A 25,533-nucleotide genomic window follows, 5' to 3' on the forward strand; every position below is an offset into this window, starting at 1 on the left:
CAAATACATGGAAAGATAGTTTGCAATATCCACCTTGTAAAACTTTGTGTTCCAAATTTTTCTCCCTCCTTCTTCCCTCCCCAAGTTAGCTGACTAATAATGTCTAACATCACATTGTGCTTAAGCTACATGCTAATTATTGTGTTAAGTGCTTCACATTGATTCTCTGACTTGATTTTTAGAACATCAGTGGTGTAATTATGTTCTGCCTTTGGAAGATGTGGAAACTGAGGCAGGCAGGGGTTAGTTGACGTGTTTGGGCTCTCACTGCTGCACATCTAGGAAGTACATGAGGGGCTAGGCTCTAGATTTTGATTGTGACCCTTGGTTATCCTGCACCTTTAGATATCACACATTTCTGTCTACAACATCCACTTCTCTTTTTTTCTCAGTCTTGGTTGGGAAAATGTTGAAAGTTTCCCCTTTTCAATTGTTTCTCACCCTTTTCTCTCATGCACAGTTACAGCCTTATTAGACTTTATACTTCTGGCCTTTTTACTAGACAATGTCAGCGTGGGCAGGTTAGGAGAATCAGGTTAGAAGGTGGTGAGAGTTTCTTTGGGTCCTTCAGCTCCCACCTTGTTTCAGAAGCTGCTCCCTAAGGAGCCAGTGATCCCACCTGGATTTTCCCAATTTTCCCCTTGTTCTGAATCCCTGGCACTCTTTGGGCAGAGTGATCCGGAACCGGAGCCTGGTCTGTTCTTGATTCAGAGATGTTGCTGCTTCTGTTTCTCTCAGCCATAGAGGGTGAGTAGGGTCAGGATGGGTGTGGGAATGGGCGAGGAGGCTCCCCTAAGCCTGCGGAGGATGGGGGTGTAGGGTGGAAATGTCCCGGTCATTGGCTGGGGTCCTGCTTCTGAAGCCGGGACAGAGTTTTGGCCACATCACCAAACTTCTCTGATGCTCTTTTTCCTTCTCAGTAAATACAGGGGTTGGATTAAATGGGCTCTGATGCTTTTTAAAAACCTTTTATGAAGAACTACCTGCACCCAGAGAGAGAACTATAGGGACTGAGTGTGGATTATAACATAGTATTTTCACCTTTTTTGCTGCTTGCTTGGTTTTTTTTTCTTTCTCATTTCCTCCCTTTTTGATCTGATTTTTCTTGTGCAGCGTGATAAGTGTGGACATATATATAGAACAATCACACATGTTTAACATATATTGGATTACTTCCTGTCTAGAGATGGGGGAATGGAAAGAAGAAAAAGAAAAATTTGGAATACAAGGTTTTGCAAGGGTGAATGGCAAAATATTTTTACATGGATTTTGAAAATAAAAAGTTATTTTAAAAATATAAACTCCTGGAGGGCAAGAGAGGTTTCATTTCTATATTTAGAGCCCCATGATTTGACATAAAACAAGTGCTTAATAAATGCTTCTTTTTTTTTTATTTAATAGCCTTTTATTTACAGGATATATATATATGGGTAACTTTACAGCATTAACAATTGCCAAACCTCTTGTTCCAATTTTTCACCTCTTACCCCCCCCCACCCCCTCCCCTAAATGGCAGGATGACCAGTAGATGTTAAATATATTAAAATATAACTTAGATACACAATAAGTATATATGACCAAAACATTATAATAAATGCTTCTTTATCTGAAAAATAAAACCCCTCCTATGAAGTTCTAAGTAAGGTTCAGGTAACTTCTATTTTCAGTGTTCTAAGGTTTGTTGCCACATTGGATCATTACTAGCTCTGACTTCTCTCTGGAAGGTCTTCCCAAGTTCTGACTTCTCTGAGGAGATCTCTTCCTGTTCTTGTTCTATTTACTGTTGCCTGAATCTCTCTCTGCCCACAGGGCTCCAGAACTTGCCACCACCTCATTACATGCAAATGCCAGGGGCAGTGACAGTGCAGGAGGGCTTGTGCATCACTATTGTCTGTACTTTCCATCACCGTCCAACCTCCTCTTCTCCAATTCATGGATACTGGTTGAAGGTGGAGCCTGGTACCAATCAAGGCAAACCTGTGGCTACAAATGATCCAATGCGAGAGGTGCAGGAGGAGTTTAGGGGACGATTCCACCTGGTCGGGGACCCTCTGAAGAAGAACTGCACACTGCGCGTCACAGACGCTCGGAAAGAAGACAGTGGGAAATATTACTTTGACATTAAAATTGGAGGGGAAAAATTCACTTACATCGATTATAAACTTGACCTGAAGGTCACAGGTATGATATGTTAGGGGGCAGGAAGAGCCCAGGATCCCAGAAGCTTTTCTGAATAACTCCCAGGGAAAGGACAGAGCTCAGCATCCCATAAACTTTTCTCGATAATGTCCCAAGGGAAGGACAGAGCCCAGGGGTTTGAATCAGGGCAAGTGGCAAAGCTGGGGCAAGGTCTGGAGGGTGGGAGAGCGGGAGAGGGGGACACCCTCTGGTCTCATCTCTGGGGAAGCAAGGTATGGCTGAGTGATGCACACCCTGAGGACTTCCTGAATGCCCTGAGAAGGGGGGAGGAGAGCCAGTGGTGTCAGAGGAGGAAGGGGCAAGGAGGTGATGAAGAATGGGGGACAGCTTTGGTTCCGTCATCAAAAAGGGGAACCGGTGTGGGAAAAGCAAAATGGCTCAGACAGAAGTTCCAGGAGATCCTGGGGGAATAAGGACAAAACTGGGGCTTGAGGGGTCACACAAGAGATAGGACACCACAGCAACATGGAAAAGAGTGACCTGTGGCATTAGCTAAGAGAGGATCTGGATGCCAGGGGCTTTCTTCCTCACTCCCCCTTTTTATTCCCCTCTAGACCTGACAGAGAAGCCAGTCATCTACAGTCCAGAGCCCCTGGAGGAGGGCCAGCTGGCGACCTTGCTCTGTTTAGCCCCCTCGGTATGTAGGGAGGGGATACCCCCGACCTTCTCCTGGAGCGGGGCCGCTGTCCCTTCCCAGCAGCCCAGACAAACCTTCTATTTCTCTGAGCTGTCCTTTGTGCCAAAGCTCCAGGACCATGGCAGCAACCTCACCTGTGGGATGACCTTCCCTGGAGCCGGTGGGAGAGCTCTCACCGAGAGAGCCGTCCAGCTCAATGTAACCTGTGAGTGGGGGGGCCGGGACGCCTGGAGTCTGGAGCAGCAGGCGGATGGAGGGGGAACATGAGGCTGGGAGCCACAGCACCAGGGACAGGGGGAAGGGACAGAGGGTCCCCCAGGGAGCGTGGGACAGAGTAGGGGAGGCTGCTGTGCCGGATGCTTCCTCTGACTCTTCCTTAGCCCACCCAGAAGGGTGTCAGCCTGTCAGGGACCTTCCTTGGGATCAAGCAGGGTCCTCAGAGCCATCAGGTCCGGCCCTTGCTGCTCATGTTACAAAGCAGGAGAGAAGTGAAGCAAACAGGCTGTGAGCGGGGAGCAAGGAGCAGAGCCAGCATTTGGACCCAGTCCTTGAATCCCAGCTTCTTTCTCTCCCCAATAATAGTTATTATTATTATACTTGTGGTATCACTTAAAGTCAGGAGCTCTCTGGGCCCTGGGCCAACAACCGTTTGAATCTGAGGGGAAAGCCTGGCAACCTTGGCCCCCACTGGGAAGGGGAAGAACCAGCCCGAATCTCAAGTCTTCCCATTCCGGGGGGAGTTCTGTAGGGGGAGATGCTGTGGGGCAGGGAGCCTTGGAGAGTAATGGGGCAGGATGCAGGATCCCAGGCTGAGGAGGGAAATGGGAGCTCAGGGGCCAGTGGCACCCAGACCTAAGAAGAGAGTGAGAGGAAATGTGGTGAGGAGGGAGGGAAAGAAACTAGAATTTGGAGGCAATGAGTCTCTGCCCATGGAGACAAACAAATTCAGTCCCCGGGAGGGTCTGAGATCTTGGTGATGTAGAAAAATTTAGACAGCAGTGAGAAGCTCTGTGGCCTCCCCCAAAGCCCCTGGAATGTGGTTTTAGGAAAGGGAAGCCTGAAACACGGCTCACTTCATTGCCTGATTCCTGGCAGTCCCTCCCGTTCTCAGCCACGGTAACTTTTCTGCAAAATAGAATGATATTTGCACTATGGAGCTTCCAACAACCACGGGGAGTGTTTTCTAGAACTTCTCAATGCAGTGAAAGTTTAGATAAGGGAATGTAGGGACCAGGGACAGGATGCCTGGCTCCTTGGGAGAGCCGCCCTTACCTAATCTTTTTTTTTTTTTTTTCAGCTAAAACAAAGCCAGACCTTTTCACCACAGGGGCACTTTTGGGATCTGGAGTCACAGCCTTTCTCATTTTGTGTCTCATCCTAGCATGGTGAGTGGGGAGCCAACACAGGAGCCCAGACAGGGAGTGGCAAGAGAGATCTCTGCAGGGGTGGAAGTGGAGGGGAAAGGGTTAGGGCTCCTGTCACAGCGTTGGGCTTATTTCTTCAGTGTGAAGTTTCTGAGAAAGAAGAAGCCGGCAGAGGACGGAGAGGTCCAGGAGAGGAAGGAGGTGGATTGTAATGATCAAGTTCCTGGAGTCTCTTTGGTGAGTGAAATGACTATGAGACAGAATACTTATTTATACCCACCAAAAGACAGAATAGTTGGAGTGAAGACATTCAAAAGTGACTCCTCCCATTTATTTGGCAATTCTATGTCCAATCATAGATTTGTTCTTACTGCTTAAGAAAAAATACATAAGCATTAGAGATAAAGAAATTTCCCCAAATTATAGCTTTTGTTATCACACAAATTTCAGTACATTGACTCATCATTGTTCTTGGATGAAATTATAATTTCTTTGATTTGTTCTTTGACCCATTCTTTAGGATTTTATTACTGTTTCCAATTAATTTTTAATTTGTGCTTTAAAGGCTCCATACTGAGTGTATTATTTCTTACATCATGGTCAGAAAAAGATCCATTTAGTATTTCTGGTTTTCTGTATGTATTGATGAGCTTTTTATGTCCTGTTGATTTTTTGAAGGTGCCATGCAAGCTCAGAACAAGACATGCTACTTGCTATTGCCATCTAGTATTCTCCAGAGCTCTGTCATGTGGAACTTTTCCAAAATTCCAATCAGTTTCTTAATTTCTTCCATTTTGTTTTTTTACTCAGATTCATCTAGGTCTGAGAAGGTCAATTTGAAGTTTCCTCTACTATTGTGGTTTTACTATTTTCTTCTATAACTCAATTAAATTTTCCTTTAGTGTCTTGGAGCCAGATTAAATTCAGATAGACAAATCTTCCTCATTTCAGGCCTAGTACTTTATCCACTGCTTAGTTGCCCTTTCATTATTCCCATTGTATAACATATATTCATGCAAATATATACTGAATATATACCCTCCCCCAACGCTGCAGGAAGTTATGGAAAACAGGGTTCTAATAGCTGGGGAATCAGTTAAAGCTTAGGTAGGCACGAGGGATTAAATAGAGTCTTGAAGAAAACCAGACATTCTAAGAAGATGTCAGAACCCTTGGCAATAAAACGGAGAACCACATGAGGGGGGTGGGTTGGAAGGGAAGGAGCAGGGCACCTCCAGAAAATCAACAAGGCATAAAAACCTCATCACTAAATGCAGAAAAGCAGAAATATTAAGTGAATCTTTTTCTGACCATTATGTAAGAAATATCACAGTCAGTATAGAGCCTTTGAAGCACAGATTAAAAATTAATTGGAAGTAATAATAAACAAATCTAGACTACAGAAGTTAACCAAGGACTGACCCTGTATGAGCCTTTGGCTGAGGGATAAATATCTGGAAATTTTAATTAAAACAATGGGAAATAATGAGATCACAAAATGAGAGAATATATAGAGAAAGAGAAGACCCAAAGTAGAATTTTAGGGGATACCCCCTAAAGAGAGTATGACTTGGATGATAAATCACTCAGGAAGAAAGGCAGGAGAATGCAGAGCACATAATCTCTCAACTGGTCACGGGTCAGAGCGATTTTTCAGTCAAAGCTTTATTTCACCAAAGCAGGAAGAGCAAATTTCCTGGGTAAAATAATTGGCAATTAGGATCAACGTAAGAAAGCTTATGTACCATCATTTTGGTTCCAAGCCATGTTGGGAATTGTAGGCCCTAAAAACAGCATTTTGTCAGGCAGTAGCTTAGCCACAGGGTCTGTTAAAAGCAGAATCAGTCAAAATGGCAACTTGGTTGTCTGAGTTCAAGAAACGTTTACTGAGCAAGAGTCCTTCTGTGGGCCCAGCAAGGCGAAAAGTACTAACGTTAGAGGTTTTAGAAAGTGGTTTGGTATTATCTTTCATAAACTCCTGTAGGGGCCAGGATGTCCTTCACACTCAGAGAGAAGGAAGTATCCAAGGGCAGAGCTAGTTAGCTGAGTCAGAAGCACCAGGGACATGAACCTAAAGAATGGGTCATGGGATTGTTCAACAGAGAGATTTTAAGTAGAAAAATTTCAGGTCAACAGTGAGATCAGAAACTTGATAGATGGGACATAAGAAGAGAGAAGGAAAAAGTGCAAGTGGGGGTGTCCCTTCCCTTATCTGGGCCCCAATTTTCTTATTTGTCTAAAAGGAAAAAACTGGTCTCTGAGGTTATTCATATCCTGGTGAACCTTTTGTTCCAAAGCAGGAAAGCCTCAGGCCCTGGTCATTTTCTTTCTCCTATAATGCTCCCCATTTGCAAGGCTCGCAATCAAAACATCATTTTTTCTTTTCTCCCCTGGCTCAGGAGGATCCTTCCTGAAATGGGATCATAAGATCATGGACTTAGAGGTAGAAGAACTTTAGAAATCACCCACTCTGAGCTGCTCACTTCATAGACAAGATCATTAAACATTGTCAAAGGGAGAAAGAGCCTGAGCTGAGGTCCCTTCATGACAGAGGAAATGTTTTCACACGTAGGACTTCTGGCTCCAACCCACATAGTGTCTCCTCTTCAGAGCAAAAAAGCTGCTTAGAGATCAGCCCATCTCAGGATTTTAGAGAATAATACTGAGTCCCAGGAGGGAAGGAAGGTCATACACTTACCTCTTTTAGGTTTTTTTTTTAAATAAAGCAGGGATTCAGACAGGGACAGGGACACTATTTAATGTCCCACAGTCAGTGACTAGTACAATCTTAGTGCCCTACCTCTCCATTCATCTTACATAGTTGTAAACTGAGTCCAAGGGAAGGAAGACATTTATTCAAAAATCTTAGTGATAGCCTGTTATCTTTTCTTTGGGTAAAGCTGAGTCCCAGGAAGGGAAATCTTTGGTCACACAAGAGCCTCCAAATTAGCTCTAGTCTAATTGGAGGTAGACCAAATGGGCAGTAGTGAAGAGGGTTCAGAGCCTCATTTTGATACTTTGTGCATAAATCATGTAATGCCTTTGAGACTCAAGATGCTCATCTGCAAAATGGCACTAATAATTCCTCAAATACCTTCATGAGAGTATTCTGATTCCAAATGAGAAAAGCATGCAAATCACTTGGTAGATTTTAAAATGTTACAAAATTAGCTTTTATTTCAGAAGGGGAAACTGAGACCTCTCCTATGTTCTCCTATGACTTCTAATCCTCTCACTATTTAACACCTCTCCCCATCCCACCTACCTGACTTCTCCCTTCCTCTCATGGCAGATGGGTCACAAGAAAAAGGAAAGAGCATCAAATTGCCCTAATTGAAAGTCTCCTCATCCCCAGACCAAGGCGATTTCCTTTCCAATGTTGGATTCCTGATGGTTGGGCCAAGATCCCAAGATCCTCCCTGGGTCTGTGTTCATTCTTCATTCTTCCCTCTCTGCAGGATCAACAGAGGGATTCCAGACCTCCCACCCCTGACCCAACCACACAGTCGTCCTCAGGAGAGCTGTATTATGCAACCATCAACTTTGGGAGACCCAAGTCCTGAGAAGACCTGGAGAGCCAGAACCCAGGGAGTCTCAGGGGCCAAACCCAACCTTTCAAGAAAGGTTCCTTCCCTAGGAGGTATCTGGGACTCATGGGGAAGGAGAAGAAATAAAGAGAATCCCTTCTCATTCATGCTTAGAAGATGCTCATTTGCTCTTTCTGGAGCCCTCAAGCCCTTTTCTTCTCTGCTCCCCCTGATGTTCTATTAACTGAAGCAGTTTTCCTTCTGCACTTCTCAGGAGTGGAGAGAGAGGGCATTAGAGAATTAGGGAAGCAGAGACTTTTTTCAGGAATATTCCTTTTTTTTCTCTAGGCTACTTCTCAATGGGACAAAACCCCGACTATTTTAATTACTTAATTAATTAATTATCATAGTACACTGAATATCAGAGGTTGGAGGACCCTTGTCTGATATATATTTTGGAACTGTCATGTCCCCTCACGCTTTCATTGTTTTAGGTACTGAGAATCGGTATACTAGTTTTCCTAGGGGAGTAACCCCTACATACTGGGTTTTTTCCTAGTTCTTATGAACCCTCAATAGTGTGCATTCCAACATGACTGACAGTTGATATCAAACAGTCAACCAGACTTAAAGTAATGATTTATTTGTTTATACTAATAATATACTATGCAATATATATAACAATAAGCTAATGATTATTACTAATTAATTGATAATATAATACTTAATAAAATAAATTTTAAAGCTTAAAATATCCTTTTGAAAGAATATTTTCTAAGATGTTATCATTGGAATGGCTGCTATCAAATATACTCCCTCCTAAATGGTCGACACACTCTGCCACAAGTACACCTGGTGTCCAAAGAAAAATGGCTCAAGCTCAGAGAGCACGTGGAGCAAAAAGACAATTCACTCAACCTTCTTGGGGATCCCTTTTTCTGGAGTTTTAAAAATTTCCCCGCAGATCTGGTGTAGCTTTTTTACAGGGCTCTTTGTAGAGCGATGAATTTGTATCCTCTCTTCTTGGATTCCAAATGCTGAATCAGAAGTCTATGGACATTGAAGATGGTGATGGCTGCCAAGTAATGCCATAGTGCATGGAGGGCTGAACATGGAGTCAAGGAGAGACATCTTCCTGATTTCAAATCTGGCCTTAGATTATTAATAGTTGTATGACCTTGGGCAAGTGACGTCACCCTATTTGCCTTAGTTTCTTCATCTGTAAAGTGATCTGGAGAAGGAAATGAAAAGATCTATTATGCTTCATCTGTGCTCAAAAAAAAAGCAGGAAGAGCAATCACAGGTTTAGGTAAGGTCAAAGTAAGTATAGGCAAAATAAAGGGAATTAAGCAGGAAAATTATATCAATCTTAAATCAGAGAGGGAGAACTAAAGGTTGTAAATACTGGAGGTTCCTTAAGAAGCAAGAACATTCCCAGCATAGTCTACACTATATATTGTTGCCAAAAAAACCCAAATGGGATCAAGAAAAGTTAGACATGATCAAAAAATGGCTGAATGACACAATGCTAATGGGAAAGGAGGAAATTCTTAATTCTACACACACTTCTAAATTCACATCCAAGAAGGTGGTCAAGGAGGCAGAGTTGCCCTCCTATCAATCCAAATGGCTTAGCCCACCTTAGTGCTCTGCCTTCTGGTGCCTTTCTCCCGTTGAAATCTTAGCTTACAAAGGCCAGGGTCCCCATTGCATCCAAAGCCATCTCCTGTCCTTCTGATCTGTCTCTGGCCACTGGACCCAGATGTCTCCAGAGGAAAGATCAAGACAGGTGACTGTGACCAGTCCTCCCTCACTTCAATCCAATTCATTTGCATGTCATGGCATGACCTCCTTCACATCATGGTTCTCTTTGAGAACAAAGGACACACAAGAAAAGCAGGACCATTCTTTCTCTTCTGTTTTCAGGAATTTTATTTCTTATGTTCTCTCAGTTTCATCTGAATTAGATTAAAAAGTTAGAGAACAATTTTGCTACTTTCCCCCAACAGATTTCCATTTGGAAATACAACAATCTTGAAAGGGAATTAGGACAGATTAAGGGCAAAGCAAAGGGAGGTGTTAATGTCCAGGACTAAGAGGGAGTACAGGATTGATAAGGGAACAGTCATTGGTACAGCAATCTGAAATGCCAGTCTATCTGTCAACCAGTAAACCTTTCTTAAGCACTTTCTTTGTGCAGTATACTATACTAAATATGGAGGATACAAAGAAATATTAAAGAGAGCCCCTTCCTGCAAGGGAAATGGGGCAAGAAGACGTGCACATAGCCATGTGCTAATAAGAAGGTAAAAGGGGGATTAAGAGTGAAGGAAAAAAAAAGTAAAAACATCAGGGTCTCTGATGGGTGAAAAGGAAAATGAGAACTGAAACACAGATAATAGGATGTTTTACATATAACATCACACTTGCCAATCAAATGCCTTCACTCACTTTCCTACCTAATCCTTTTTTAAACTGTTACTTGTAGAGTATAATGGCAACTAAGTGAAACAAAAATAGGTCATAGAACAGAAGGAATCACAAAATTCGTAATTCTAACTGTGAATATAAATGGGAAGAACTTAACTATAAAATGAAATAGGACAGCAGAAAGGATTAGAAAAATGGAATTTGACAGTATGTTATTTACAAGAAAAATACTTGAAATACACACATATACACACAAAACCCATATACATTAAATGGCAACTTGAATCAAAATCTGTTCTGCTTCATCTGAGCTCCAAAAAAGCAGAGAGAAAAAATGCAGAAAAAGAGCAGGTCAGCAAACCTGAAGAGACCTCAAACAGCAAACATGCATCAGACTGTCCTTCTTTACATGATGCTCTCATAGAAGAGACCATTAAAAGTCTCAAAAGAGTTAGAAGATAAATGGGGAAAGGAAAGAGAAGCCTTACAAGAGACAACAACTTCCTGAAATACGAATTGGAAAAGTTAAAAATTCCCAGGAAGTCCAGGAAACAAAATTGGTGATTGGAAAAATAAAAAATCTCCAGGAAAGTAAGAATTGTGAATTGAAAAAATTAGAAATTCACTAGAAAGTAGGATTTGTGAATTGGAAAAGACAAAAACTCCAAGAAATAGGATCTGTGAATTGGAAAAGACAAAGAACACTCAAGAAAGTAGGATCTGTGAATTGGAAAAAGAAAATAATTCACTAAAAAAAAAAATTAGTGAAATGGAAAAAAAATTCCACAGACCAAAACAATACATTTAAAAACTCAATTGGACATATACAGAAAGAAGTAAAAAGCTAATGAGAAAAATAATTCTTTAAAAATTAGAACTGAACAAATTGAAACTAATGATTCATTGAGACAGCAAGAATCAGTCAAGCAAAAACAAAATGACAAACTGGAAAAAACCATGAATTATCTACTTGCAAAACGACAGACTTAGAAAATAGATCTAGGAGAGATAATCTGAGAGTTATTGGACTTTCCGAAAACTATGATGAAAAAAGAGCCTAGATACTATTTTACAGAAATCATCAAAGAGAACTGCCCAGATGTAATAGAATCAGAAGGTAAAATAGGCATTGAAAGAATTCATCGAACACCTTCTGAAAGAAAACCCTAAAATAAAAACCCAAGGAATATTGTGGCCAAATTTCAGAACTATCAGATTAAGGAAAAAATTTTACAAGCAGCAAAAAAAAACATTTAAATACCGAGGTGCCACAATAAGGATCACCCAAGATCTGGCTGCCTCTACATTAAAGGAAAGAAGGGCCTGGAATATGATATTCCGAAAGACACAAGAACTTGGGATGCAGCCAAGAATAAACTACCAGCTAAGCTGAGCATTTTCTTCCAAGGGAAGAAGATGGACATTTAATGAAACAAATGAATTCCATTTGTTTCTGAAGAAAAAACAGAAACTAAACAAAAAATTTGATCTCCAACCATGAACTCAAGAGATGCAGAAAAGGTAAAAAATAACTCTTGAGAATTGTATTTCTGTTGTGGATATACAAAAGAATACATGTATAATTTGATTGTACTGATATAACATAAAAGAAGTAGATATGGAAAAGGGATGATGGCGAATAAGATGGGAAGGAGGGATAAAGAAACCACATCCCACAAAAGCAAAAGGAAACTTATTATATCTGAGGGAACTTAGAGGGAGGAACATTGTGTGAATCTTACTCTCATCAGAGTTAGCTCAAAGAAAAATAATTGACATTTGTTTTAGAAAAATTCTCCCTCCCTCATTAAAAACGGGGAGAGGAAAGGAAAGAAAAAAGTAATAAGGAAGGAAGGGGAAAGACTCAAAGGGGAGGGAGGGATTATAAAGAGGATAAGCATTGTGATACAAGAGGTACATAAGTTTAAAAGGGGAAAGAGGGTTGGGGAGGCAAGAATAAGTAAAGCATAATCTGGGGTATTAGGATGGCAGGAAATACAGATTTAGTAATTCTAACCGTAAATGTGAATGGATGAACTCCCCATAAAGAGGAGGCAGATAGCAGACTGGATCAAAAGTCAGAACCCTACAATATGTTGTTTACAAGAAACACATTTAAAGCAGGAGATACACATATAGAGTAAAGGTAAAGGCTGGAGCAAAATCTATTATGCTTCCAGGTGAAGTCAAAAAAGCAGAGTAGCCATCCTTATCTCAGATCAAGCAAAAGTAAAACTGATCTAATTAAAAGAGATAAGGAAGAAACTACATCCTGCTAAAGGGTAGCATAAACAACGAAGCAATATCAATATTAAACATATATAGCACCAAGTGGTATGGCATCCAACTTCCTAAGGAGAAGTTAAAGAGTTGCAAGAAGAAATACACAACAAAACTGTAATAGTAGGAGATCTCAACCTTGCACTCTCAGAATTAGACAAATCAAACCACAAAACAAATAAGAAAGAAATTAAAGAAGTAAATAGAATATTAGAAAAATTAGGTATTACAATTAATAATTTCACTCAAGATAATGACAATGATGAGACATCATACCAAAATTTGTGGGATGCAGCCAAAGCGGTAATAAGAGGGAATTTTATATCCTTAGAGGCTTACTTGAATAAAACAGAGAAAGAAAAGATTAATGAATTGGCTATGCAACTAAAAAAAACTAAAAAGACCAAATTAAAAACCCACAATCAAATACTAAATTGAAATTTAAAATTAAAAGGAGAAATTAAAAATATTGAAAGTAAAAAACTATTGAACTAATTAATAAAACTAAGAGTTGGTTCTATGAAAAAGCCAATAAAATAGATAAGCCTTTTGGTAAATCTGATTAGAAAAGGAGGGAGGAAAATGAAATTAGTAGTCTTAAAAATGAAAGGAGAACTTCCACCAATGAAAGGAAAAGAGAAATAGGAGTTATTTTGCTCAACTTATGCCAAAATTTGATAACCTAAGTGAAATGGATGACTACCTCCAAAAATACAGACTTCCCAGACTAACAGAGGAGAAAGTAAATTGTTGAATAGTCCCATTTCAGAAAAGAAATAGAACAGCAATTAAAACAACTCCTAAGAAAAAATCCCAGGACCAGATGGATTTACATGTGAATTTTATCAAACATTTAAAGAACAATTGCTATCTATATAAATTATTTGATAAAATAGGGAATGAAGGGTCCACCAAATTCCTTCTAGACACAGACATGGTACTGATAACTAAACCAGGTAGGCTGAAAACAGAGAAAGAAAATTATAGACCAATCTCCTAATGAATATTGATGCTAAAATCTTAAATAAGATATTAGCAAAAGACTACTGAAAATCATCTCCAAGATAATACACTATGATCAAGTAGGATTTATACCAGGAAATGCAGGCTGGTTCAATAATAGGAAAACTATCAATATAATTGGCCAGTGTTAATAACCAAATTAACAAAAACCATGATCATCTCAATAGATGCAGAAAAAGCATTGATAAAATCCAACATCCATTCCTATTAAAACACTTGAGAGTATAAGGAATAAATGGACTTTTCCTTAAAATAATCAGCAGACATCTGTTTAAAACCATCAGTAAGCATCATATGTAATGGAGACAAAACTGCAACCATTTCCAATAAGATCTGGAGTGAAACAAGGTTGCCCACTATCACCGTTACTATTTAATATTGTGTTAGAAACGCTAGTATAGCAATAAGAGCTGAGAAAAGATTAAAGGAATAAGAATAGGCAATGAGAAACCAAATTATCACTCTTTGCCGATGACTATGATGGTAACTTAGAGAACCCAGAGATTCTGCCAAAAAGTTATTAGAAATAATCACAACTTTAGCTAAAGTTGCTGGTTATAAAATAAACCCACATATGTCATCAGCATTCTTATATATCACTAACAAAATCCAACAGTCAGAGTTACAAGAGAAATTCCATTTAAAGTAACTACTGATAATATAAAATATTTAGGAATCTATCTTGCCAAGGGAAAATCAGAAACTTATGAGCAAAATTACATGACCACTTTTCACACAAATTAAGTCTGATCTAACCAATTGGAAAAATATTAAATGCTCTTGGATAGGGTGACAGGAATATAATAAAGATGACAATATTACTCTAAACTAATCTATTTATTGGCTCTATACCAATCAGACTCCCAAAAAATCATTTTAATGACCTAGAAAAAATAACAACAAAGTTCATCATGGAAAAACAAAAGGTCAAGAATTTCAAGAGAATTAATGAAAAAAAATCAAATGATGGTAGAAGCTTAGCTGTACCAGATCTAAAATTATATTATAGAGCTAGCAGTTACCAAAACTATTTGGTATATGAGAAGCTAGAATAGATTAGTTGATCAGTGGAAAGATTGAGGTTCAAGGGATAAAACAGTCAACAAATATAGCAACCTAAGTTCTTTGACAAACCCAAAGACCCAGCTTATTGGGATAAGAACTTTACTGTTTGATAAAAATTGCTGGGAAAAATGGAAACTAATTATGGCAGAAACTGAGCATTGATCCATACTTAACACCGTACACCAGATAAGGTCAAAATGGGTTCATGACCTAGGCATAAAAGAATGAAGATATTAATAAATTAGAGGAACTACAGGATAGTTTACCTCTCAGACCTGTGGAAGGGCAAGGTCTTATGACCAAAAGCAGAACTAGAGATCATTACTGATCACGAAAATGAAGAAATTTCGATTAATACCAAACTGAAAGTTTTGCTACAAACAAACTAATGTGACAAATTAGAAGGGAAGCAAATAAATTGGAGAAATATTTTACAGTCAAGTGTTCTGATAAAGGCCTCTATTTCAAAATATATAAGAGGGAATTAATTCTAATTTATAAAAATCAAGCCATTCTCCAATTGAAAAATGGTCATAAGATATTAAGAGAATTCTCAGATGAAGAAATTGCAAACTATTTCTAGTCATATGAAAAGATGCTCAAGTCATTATTAATCAGAGAAATGCAAATTAAGACAACTCTAAGATGACTCACTACACACCTGTCAGATTGGCTAAGATGACAGGAAATATAATAATGATTGTTGGAGGGATGCGGAAAACTGGGACATTGATGCATTGTTGGATGGAGTTGTGACGGAATCCAAACCATTTTGGAGAGTGATTTGGAACTATGACAAGTTATCAAACTGTCTATACCATACTTTGATCCAAGAAGGTATACTATGGGATTATATCCCAAGAGATTATAAAGAAGGGAAGGGGACCTGTATGTGCACGAATGTTTGTGGCAGCCCTTTTTGTAGGGGCTAAAAACTGGAAACTGAATGGATGCCCATCAAGTGGAGAATGGCTGAATAAATTGTGGTATATGAATATTATGGAATATTATTATTCTGTAAGGAATGACCAGCAGGATGATTTCAGAAAGGCCTGGAGAGACTTACAGAACTGATGCTGAGTGAAACGAGCAGGACCAGAGATCATTATATCTTCAACAACAATACTATATGATGACCAAGTTCTGATGGACCAGGCCATCCTCAAGCAACGAGATCAATCCAAATCATTTCTAATAGCAGCAGTAATGAACTGAACAGCTATGACTCAGAAAAAGAACTCTGAAATGACTAAAAACCATTACATTGAATTCCCTAATCCCTATATTTATGCACACCTGCATTTTTGATTTCCTTCACAAGCTAATTGTACAATATTTCAGAGGCTGGATCCTTTTGTACAGCAAAATAATGTTTTGGTCATGTATACTTATTGTGTATCTAAGTTATATTTTAATATATTTAACATCTACTGGTCATCCTGCTATCTAGGGGAGGGGGTGGGGGGGTAAGAGGTGAAAAATTGGAACAAGAGGTTTGGCAATTGTTAATGCTGTAAAGTTACCCATGTATATATCCTGTAAATAAAAGGCTATTAAATAAAAAAAAAAACTTCAGTGACCCAGAAAAAAAAAAGGCAGAACAATTAATGTTTTAAGTAAGATTAAAGTGAATATAGGCAAAATAAAAGGAAATTAGCAAGAAAATTACATCAATTCCAAGTCAAGATGGAGAACTAAAGGTTATGGCCACTGGAGGTTCCTTAGGGAACAAGAACATTTCCAGTATAATCTTTGCTTCCCAAGGACCTTAGCTGAGGCTAAGAGGGGAAGAGGAATGCAGGGGTTGGACCCAGGACAAAGCTCAAAAATTAGCAGTAAGAAGGACCACATTTCCTACGGGTGATTATAACAAAAAGCATTTCTATAAAGGAAACCAAAATGAACAGAAAGAATATAACCATAATTAGTTACTATGTGAATAGGGAAGCTGACATTTTTCTTCAGAATTGAAAAAAGGAGTGTCTGAGTGGTGGTTTTGAGGCGTGAGTAGCTGGGAAAAGGGCAACTATGTGGTTCTGTAGAAGAGAGAGTGTGGGGGTTGCAGTCCAAAAGATTCCCCTTCCTGAGTTCAAATCTGATTATATAACCATTTGCCCAGATTTCCTCATCTGTAAAATGAACTGAAGAAGGAAATGGCCATTCACTCCAGTATCTCTGCCAAGAAAACCCTAAATTGGGTCATGAAACATCAGATACAACTGAAAAGTGCCTGAACAACAAGAAGTGGGGGGAAAAGTTTGGGAGTTTGATGTATCCATTCTTCTTTCGTCATAGAATCGATTGAGAGGTGGAGGGCTCTCAGAATTCATCTGGACTAGCCTCCTCACTTTACAGAAGAGCATGAGGGCTAGAAATGTGAAGTGATTTCTTTAAGATCATGCAGGTAGTGATTGTCAAAGCAGAATCTGAATTCAGGGCCATTGACTCCTAAATCATTGCTTTCCCGCTGTATGCCGACTTCATTTCCATCAAGGTTGGCTCCTGTTCTAGCAATTAAATCTATGTAGTCTAGAGATGGTGGTCAGGCAGCCTATTCCACATTTGGACAACACCAATTGCTAGGAGCTTTTTTTTCCATTTATGGAATAAAAATGTGATTCTTTAAGATTTAGCCTGCTATGAAATAAACTAGTTCTTAATTCTGTCCCCTTGTATCAAACAGGGTAAGTTAGTCGCCTCCATTAACAACTTTATGCATCTATCTATGGGTATGCTGTGCAAGTGCCACATTTTCTTTCTCATCTTCCTCTCTGAGTTCAGAGCATTCTCTCTGACCTGGAATTCTCTCCCTCCTTTACTCTGACTGTTGGCTTCCCTAGCTTCCTTTAAGTGCCAACTATAATTCTACCTCCTACAGGAAGCCTCCCCCAACCTGTTTTCACTCTAGTACCTTCTCTCTGTCAATTATTTATGTTTATCCTGTAAAGCCTTCTTTGTATATATTTATTTGCATGTTAGTGGACAGGGACTGTCTTTTACCTCTTTTTGTATCCCCAGTGCTTAACAAATTGCCCTGCATCAAGTAGATGCTTAATAAATGCTGGTTGAGTTGAATAGAATTGAAATGCTATTTGATTCCTTTCTGCCTTACTGACCAGAACTCTTGCTTTCTTCCAGTTTCCTGTCAACTGTGCCTCTAATCTCCCAGGTTCTTTGAGCTAGACCTCCAACTATCTTTGTCTTTTTCCTTCTCCAAGGACCACCTTTTTCAATGATCAGAGTAATGCTCCTCCTGCTCTTCAAATGGCCATATGCGCATTTGAAAATGCTCAGAGTTCAAAGGGATATAGAGTTTACTGAGTCCAACTCCAGCATTTGGACAAATGAGGAATTGGGCTCAGAAGAATTGAGATCATATTCAATGACATGATTAAAATTTAAACCCAGGATCCCTAGAGATCATGTCCATCTCATAGAAGTCACAGCTTCAAATGCTATTCCTATTACTTCTAGCCCATGAAAGTATAGGTAGTACAGGAAAGAGTATTTGTACTTCTGTTCTTATTATAACTTTAAAGCACACATCTCATTGTGAACTCTAATTGATGTTAAGTATTTATGTAGAGCTAAGCTGTTAGTCATTAGGAGCTCACAGTGAGAGGAGCAGAGAATGGAAGCTGCAGCCACTTGCATTAAAGAAAAAACACTTCAGTCTCTCAATTGTTCTCCCATAATCCTGAACTCGAGAAATAAATGGCCTTCTGAGAGAATGAGTCCAGCGTACTTTCTATATTCTGATGGATGCTTGGACTTAAAATCCAGGAAATCAGGAAAACCTGGAATATTAATCCTACCATTGACACTTACTGGCTGTGTGACATTGGAAAAATCACTGAATTTACCTAACCCTCAAGTACTTCATCTCTAAAAATGGATCTCATAATAGTGCCACCTCATAATCTTATCATTATGATCAAATGAGATGATGAATATGAAATGTTTGATACAACTGGGAAATTTAATAACATCTCCTGCTAAGGGCTGTTGTGTGGATTAAATGAGGAAACAATACAAAGCACTCTGTACACCGTAAAGCACGTCAGAAGAGGTAGCTATCATTATTGTCACTAAGTAGTCATCATCATCATCATCAAATGTCCATTACCTGTATCCCCTGCCAATCTAGTTGTTCAAAGAGACATCTTGTTCGATCTCATTCTATCAAAGCCACACTGACTTTAGGGTTCAGTATCTTTGTCTCTAATTCTCCTAATTGCATGCATAACACAATTTCTTCTCATCGTACCTCTTTTTTTCAATATTTCAACTTTCTTCCCAATGTACTTCTGGTCTAGTTTAGTCTCCATTTTGTCCCCTCAAAACAATCTTCCATCTTTCTATTTATATGACTTTAACTTCGATTGATTTTTCTATCTTCATTAACATCCTTATATTTTCCTATCAATATGTTTTTGGCCCAATTTCCTCTCAGATTTTAAAATCATAGCTTAAAATATAGGAATGAGGAACTCAGTGTACTTCATAAAATCTAGTTAAAAATGAATGCTAAAAAAAAATTTTAAAATTAAAAAATAAAATGCTAAAAGTAAAAGAAATGCTAACATGAAATACTTGTGGAATAAAATGGATATAGAGTCTAGATATCGATATAATTAGATTCATTCAGAACTAGTTAAGTGGCTTGATGCAAAGAGTTATTATCAGTGGTTCCATCTCAACTTGGAAAGATGGGCTTCAGTGAAGAGTCCCAGTGATCTGTGCTTGGTCTGGTGTATGTATTATTTTTATCAATGACCTTTGCCATAATTATCAAAAATTTAAGTTCGCAGAGTAGGCTAACAGAATCCAAAAAGATCTACAGAGAATATTGGATTGAATCTAATGAGATGAAATTTAGTAGATATACATGTAAAGTCCTGTTGTCTGCAGGATCAAGTACAAAATCCTGTTTGGTATTCAACACCCTTCATTCAAAAGCCTTTTCCTATCTTTCTAGTCTTCTCACACCTTACTCCCCACCACATATTCTTTGATCCAATGCCACTGGCTTCCTGGCTATTCCATGACCAAAACACTTTACCTCTAGTCTCTGGGCATTTTCTCTGACTGTCCCCCATGTCTGATGTGTTTTCTCTCTTCCACTGAGTACTGACCTCCCTGGATACAAGAAACCTGTTATTACCATGTTTATTGATAACACAGGTTTAGAAAAATCATCATTACAAATATAAAATAGGAAGGGAAAGGCTCAACAGAATTTTAATGGATAAAAGTCATGAGGGTTTTCATGAATTGTAAGCCAAATATGAATCATTATTGTTATGCGGTAGGGAAAAAAAAAACCAACAAAAGCCCTCATGTAATACTCAGCAGCGTTAAGAGAGATACTGGTAATTGTGCTCTTTACTCTGCCTGGATCATCCCACATTTGGAAGAATGAAAATGGTACAGTTTAAGAAGGACATTGATTCAGTTAGAATTTTTAGAAAAGTGTAGTCAATGCTGTGAAAGACCTAAATGATTTGGTGAATCACTAGAAAGGATGGTGATTGTGTAGCCTGGAGAATAAAAGGCTCACAGATTTTTGTCTTAATGTTTTGAAAGGCTGCCATATGAAAGAGGGACTAAATTTATACTGTTTGGAACCAGGGATATGAAATAGGAATCATTCACAAAATGAAAGACATTGGTTCAACACCATTAAAAACTTCATAAAAATTAGACCCATCCCAAAAAGAAAAGGGATGCCTTAGGAAAGATGTGGTTTCTTCTCCTTGGAGATTTTCAAGATGAGTCTTCATGAACAGTTGCTGAGTGTGATGTACTGGGGATTCATTTTGGTGTAGGGGGGGATGTTTGGGGCTCAATGGATCAAAGACTATGGAATTCCATGATCCTGGGAGATGTCCTAAAGTCTCTTGGAATCCAGGCAAGAGATCTTTAAATTGAAAATGGAAGGGTACAGAGAAAAACCCCATAGTTCTATTAGGCCATATTTGGTACCCTAAGAACAGCACATGAAGTATAGTAGAGAAGGATAGCAGTGGAAAGGCTCTGGAGTACTCAGGGACCCATTTCCCGGAAAAGAAATATTAATAGAGCAGATATAGACTTGCTATAAGTAACTTTTTCTCTTGCAAGTCTTGGATCGGCTGCTGTGCAAGAAGCCCGAGTCCCTAAAGACCCTGGAACTGTATTTTTGCCACATGTAAGAAAAAGAACTCTTATTGAAAGAGCAGGCCTGGAAGGTGTAATTTTCCAGCACAGCAGGAATTTAAAAAAAAAAAACCCAACTTTTCTGGAGAAGTCTAGGGGAGAAGAATGGGAGAGAATCTGAAGAGAGGGATTAGTGGCAGGCAGCTGAACTGGCAGGTGGGGGCAGTGGTAAGGAATAGCAGAGCCAGTAGGAGATGTTGTAGGACTCTAAGACTTCTAGTACCTGCAGACTTTCTCCCCTGGCATCTTAGTTTATATAGAGAATCCAATGGATAAGAAGTGAATTCTGACTTTTCAGAGAAAATGTAGAATAATAATGCATCTCTTCCTCTGTGTTTCTCCCCCTTTCTTTTATTGCTCCATGTTGATGTTGATAATGCAGTGTTCCCATTATTTCCATGCTATTTGAATATCTTTCTAACTGATTATTTAAATAATAGCTTTTTGATTAAAGATAACTTAAGCTGAAATGGTGTTTTTGCTAAGTAGAATGTGAGAGAGGAAAGAGAAATGTGCAAAACTGATGAACTGAATTTAGTTATCAGGAGCATCATTCTCTTGGTTTTATTCTAAAATGAAAAGATCAGAGCTGAAGAGAAAATTTGACATTCGAACACAAGTTTAAGAGAAGCATAAAAAGGGAGACACCAGGAAGAAATCATAGGCGACTGAACAAAGTTAAATCATTTATATTCCTATATAGGGAAATTATTCATGTGATCCCTCAAAAAAGGTGATTCTATTATGTTGGGATTATCGCAAAAGAAGAATGAAAGGGTGAGAAAGAGGGATGCATCAAAGGAGGGAAAAAGAGGAACAATGGCTTTGGGGGTTAGAGTAGTTTATGAAATCTACAAACTACTTGTATTTTCAGGTTCTTTAAAAAATCTTTTCAGAGAAGCCAGATAGAACTGAGACTTTCAGTCTAGACTAAAAGCCCTTCACACTAATTTATTGCCTATAAGCAGACAAGTTTTTTCACACTATAACTTTTAGAATTTTTCTCCACTCCTACTAGAGGGAGGAGGACTAGATCTCTCAAAAGAAGGTAATGTCCTAGGCAAACAAGGCTTTGCTAGCTAACAGATGTTGATGTAGAAGTGCATACATGGGCAATTAGATAAAGTGAATTCTGGGCCTGAATGCAAGGAATCAAACCTATTTTTTGAACTATCATGGGGACCTTGTGCAATAGAACTCATAACTTTCAAAGGAAGGTATACTTTATTCTAAAAGAACAGGTCAGATAATGATTTAAGATGCTATGTGAGGAAATTCAGAAACTAGAGGGAGGAAACATTCTGGAAAGTGTTTGTGTAAGGATCAATAATGGGACAAGCAAAAGTGACGGCATTTAGGGAATATTTCTGATCACCTGGACAGCAAAAAGCAATAGAAGAGGCTTTAAACATATATTTGTATTTATTATTGAATTCTAAGTTATTTTGTTTTCAAAATCTCTCCCGCCATCAGTTCTTTATAATCACAGTTGATTTTTCATCATGATTCTTTTGTAATTGTAGATCATGGTTGTTTTTTTTTAAATAGTATTTCATTTTTCCAAATACAAAAATAGTCTTAAACATTCATCTTTATAAAACTTAGCAATCTAAATTTTTCTCTCTTCCTCTTCCCTGCCCAAGATAGCTAACATTACATTATGCTTGCTACATGCTAGTTACTGTGTTAAGTACTTCACAATTAGTCTCTCACTTGATTCTTACAATATCCCCTTTTGCAGATGAGGAAAGCAAGGTAGGTGGAGGTAAATTGACTGGTTTGGGCTCTCACAGCTACAGCTATGAAGCATAGGAAGGGCTAGACACTAGATTTCTCTTTTGGTTGTGTCCGTTGGTTACCCTGGCACCTTTCGATATCATACATTTCTGCCTAGAACTTCCGCTTCTCTTTTTTTCTGTTTTGGTTGGAAAAGTTTCAGTTTCCCCTTTTCTATTGTTTCTCAACCTTTTCTCACATGCACACTTATGGTCTTATTAGACTTTATACTTCCTGCCTTTCTGCTAGGCAATGCCAGCTTGGGCGGGTCAGGAGAATCAAGTTAGAAGGTGGTGAGAGTTTCTTTGGGTCCCTCAGCTTCCACCTTGTTTCAGAAGCTGCTGCCCAAGGAGCCAGTGATCCCACCTGCATTTTCCCTTCCAGTTTCCCCCTTGTTCTGAATCCTTGGCACCCTTTGGGCAGAGAGATCCGGAATCAGAGCCTGGTCTGTTCTTGATTCAGAGATGTTGCTGCTTCTGTTTCTCCCGTCCATAGAGGGTGAGTAGTATCAGGTTGGGTGTGGGAACCGGCAAGGATGCTCCCCTAAGCCTGTGGAGGATGGGTGGGGTGGGGTGGAAATGTCCTGGCCATTGGCTGGGGTCCTGCTTCTGAAGCCGGGGCAAAGAGTTGTAGCCACATCACCAAACTTCTCTGATGCTCTTTTTCCTTCTCAGTAAATACAAGGGTGGGATTAAATGAGCTCTGATATTTTCTCTTTTTTTTGAACTATGGAGACTGAATTTGGATCACAACATAGCATTTTCACCTTTTTGTTGTTGTTTACCTGCTTTTTGATTTTTTCTCACTTTTTTCTTTTTTGATCAGCTTTTTCTTGTGCAGCATAATAAATACGGAAATATATTTAGAAGAACTGTATCTTTTTAAAAAATTGAACTATTTGCTATTTAGGGGAGGGAGTGGGAGCGGAAGAAGAAAAATTTGAAACATAAGGATTTGCAAGGGTGAATGCTGAAAATTTATCTTGCTTGTATTTTGAAAAAGAAAAGTTATTATTTAAATAATCCTAGAGGGCCACAAAGTTTTCATTTTTATATTTATATCCCCAAGAGTTGGCACAGCACAAGTGCATAATAAATGCTTCCTTATCCAAAAAATAAACCCCTCCTATGAAGTTCTGTTTCTAAGTAAGGTTCATGTAACTTCTATTTTCAGTATTCGAAGGTTTGTTCCTGTATTAGGTCATTCCTAGCTCTGACTTCTCTCTGTGAGATCTTCCCAAGCTCTGACCTCCTCTGAGGAGATCTCTTCCTGCTCTTGCTCTATTTACTGTTGCCTGAATCTCTCTCTGCCCACAGGGGTCCAGAACCCACCTCCAGCTCATTACGTGCAAATGCCAGCGGCAGTGACAGTGCAGGAGGGCTTGTGCATCACCATCCTCTGTACTTTCCATCACCCTCCAACCCCCTCTTCACCAGCTCATGGATACTGGTTTGAGGAGGGGTCCCAAATCAATGAAGTCCAACCTGTGGCTACAAATGATCCAATGCGAGAGGTGCAGGAGGAGTTTAGGGGACGATTCCACCTGATCGGGGACCCTCTGAAGAACAACTGCACACTGCGCATCACAGACGCTCGGAAAGAAGACAGTAGGAACTACTTCTTTCGGATAGAAAGGGGACAGGAAAGATTCAGTTATGTCAATTATCAACTTGCTCTGAAGGTGACAGGTATGACATGTTATGGGGCAGGAAGAGCCCAAGATCTCAGGAAATTTCTAGATAATGTCCTAAGGGAAAACAGGACCCAGGGGTTTGAATCAGGGTAAGTGGCAAAGCTGGGGCAAGGTCTGGAGGGTGGGAGAGCGGGAGAGGGGGACACCCTCTGGTCTCGTCTCTGGGGAAGCGAGGTAGGACTGAGTGATGCACACCCTGAGGACTTCCTGAATGCCCTGAGAGGTAGGAGGAGAGCCCGGGGTGTCAGAGGGGGAAGGGGCATGTGGGGCAAGGAGGTGATGAAGAATGGCGGACAGCTTTGGGGCTGTCATCAAAAAGGGGAACCGGTGTGGAAAAAGCAAAATGGCTCAGACAGAAGATCCAGGAGATCCCTGGGGGGTAAGGACAAAACCGGGGCTTGAGGGGTTACCTAAGAGATAAGACATCCCATCAATCTCTAAAGAAGTGACCTGTGGCATTAGCTAAGAGAGGGTCTGGATGCCGGGGGCTTTCCTCCTCACTCCCCCTTTTTATTCCCCTCTAGACCTGACAGAGAAGCCAGTCATCTACAGTCCAGAGACCCTGGAGGAGGGTCAGCTGGTGACCTTGGTCTGTTTAGCCCCCTGGATATGTAGGGAGGGGACACCTCTGACCTTCTCCTGGACCGGGGCCGCAGTCCCTTCCCTGCAGCTCAGCCCAAACTTTTCCTATTTCTCTGGGCTCTCTTTCGTGCCGAAGCTCCAGGACCATGGCAGCAACCTCACCTGTGGGATGACCTTCCCTGGAGCCAGTGGGAGAGCTCTCCTGGAGAGAACCATCCAGCTCAATGTAACCTGTGAGTGTGGGGGCCGGGACGCCTGGAGTCTGGAGCAGACGGCAGATGGAGGGGAAACATGAGTCTGGGAGCCAGAGCACCAGGAACAGGGGGAAGGGACAGAGGGTCCCCCAGGGAGCGTGGGCAGAGCAGGGGAGGCAGGTGTGCCAGATGCTTCCTCCAACTCTTCCTCAGCCGGCCCAGAAAGGCGATCCTCCTTGGGATCGAGCAGGGTCCTCAGAGCCATCAGGTCCGGCCCCTGCTCCTCATGTTACAAAGCAGGAGAGAAGTGAAGCAAACTGGCTGTGAGCGGGGAGCAAGGAGCAGAATCAGCATTTGGACACAGTCGTTGAATCCCAGCTTCTTTCTCTCCCCAATAATAGTTGTTATTATTTTTATTATACCTGTGGTATCACTTAAAGTCAGGAGCTCTCTGGGCCCTGGGCCAACAACCGTTTGAATCTGAGGGGAAAGCCTGGCAACGTTGGTCCCCACTGGGAAGGGGAAGAACCAGCCTGAATCTCGAGCCTTTGCATCCTGTGGGGTC

At 40.1% G+C, this 25,533-nt stretch overlaps 2 protein-coding genes across 2 annotated transcripts in view; both read left to right on the forward strand.

Moving 5' to 3' along the window:
* The first annotated feature begins 461 nt into the window (after window positions 1-461).
* Window positions 462-8,413, forward strand: LOC100929488 (myeloid cell surface antigen CD33-like). Its single transcript, XM_031963287.1, has 6 exons — window positions 462-747; window positions 1,810-2,181; window positions 2,754-3,041; window positions 4,134-4,221; window positions 4,341-4,437; window positions 7,659-8,413. The coding sequence occupies exons 1-6, from the start codon at window positions 714-716 to the stop codon at window positions 7,761-7,763; spliced, it is 984 nt and encodes a 327-aa protein (XP_031819147.1). The 5' UTR covers window positions 462-713; the 3' UTR covers window positions 7,764-8,413.
* A 14,287-nt stretch (window positions 8,414-22,700) lies between these two features.
* Window positions 22,701-25,533, forward strand: part of LOC100920816 (sialic acid-binding Ig-like lectin 10) — a 30,624-nt gene continuing 27,791 nt past the window's right edge. The window contains exons 1-3 of the mRNA XM_023501088.2: window positions 22,701-22,997; window positions 23,816-24,187; window positions 24,717-25,007. Of these exons, the coding sequence (XP_023356856.2) occupies window positions 22,964-22,997; window positions 23,816-24,187; window positions 24,717-25,007 (697 nt within the window). The 5' untranslated portion in view covers window positions 22,701-22,963. The remainder of the gene's footprint in view (window positions 22,998-23,815; window positions 24,188-24,716; window positions 25,008-25,533) is intronic.

This window comes from Sarcophilus harrisii, chromosome 3, assembly GCF_902635505.1.
Source record: "Sarcophilus harrisii chromosome 3, mSarHar1.11, whole genome shotgun sequence".
In the NCBI taxonomy this organism is placed as follows: domain Eukaryota; kingdom Metazoa; phylum Chordata; class Mammalia; order Dasyuromorphia; family Dasyuridae; genus Sarcophilus; species Sarcophilus harrisii.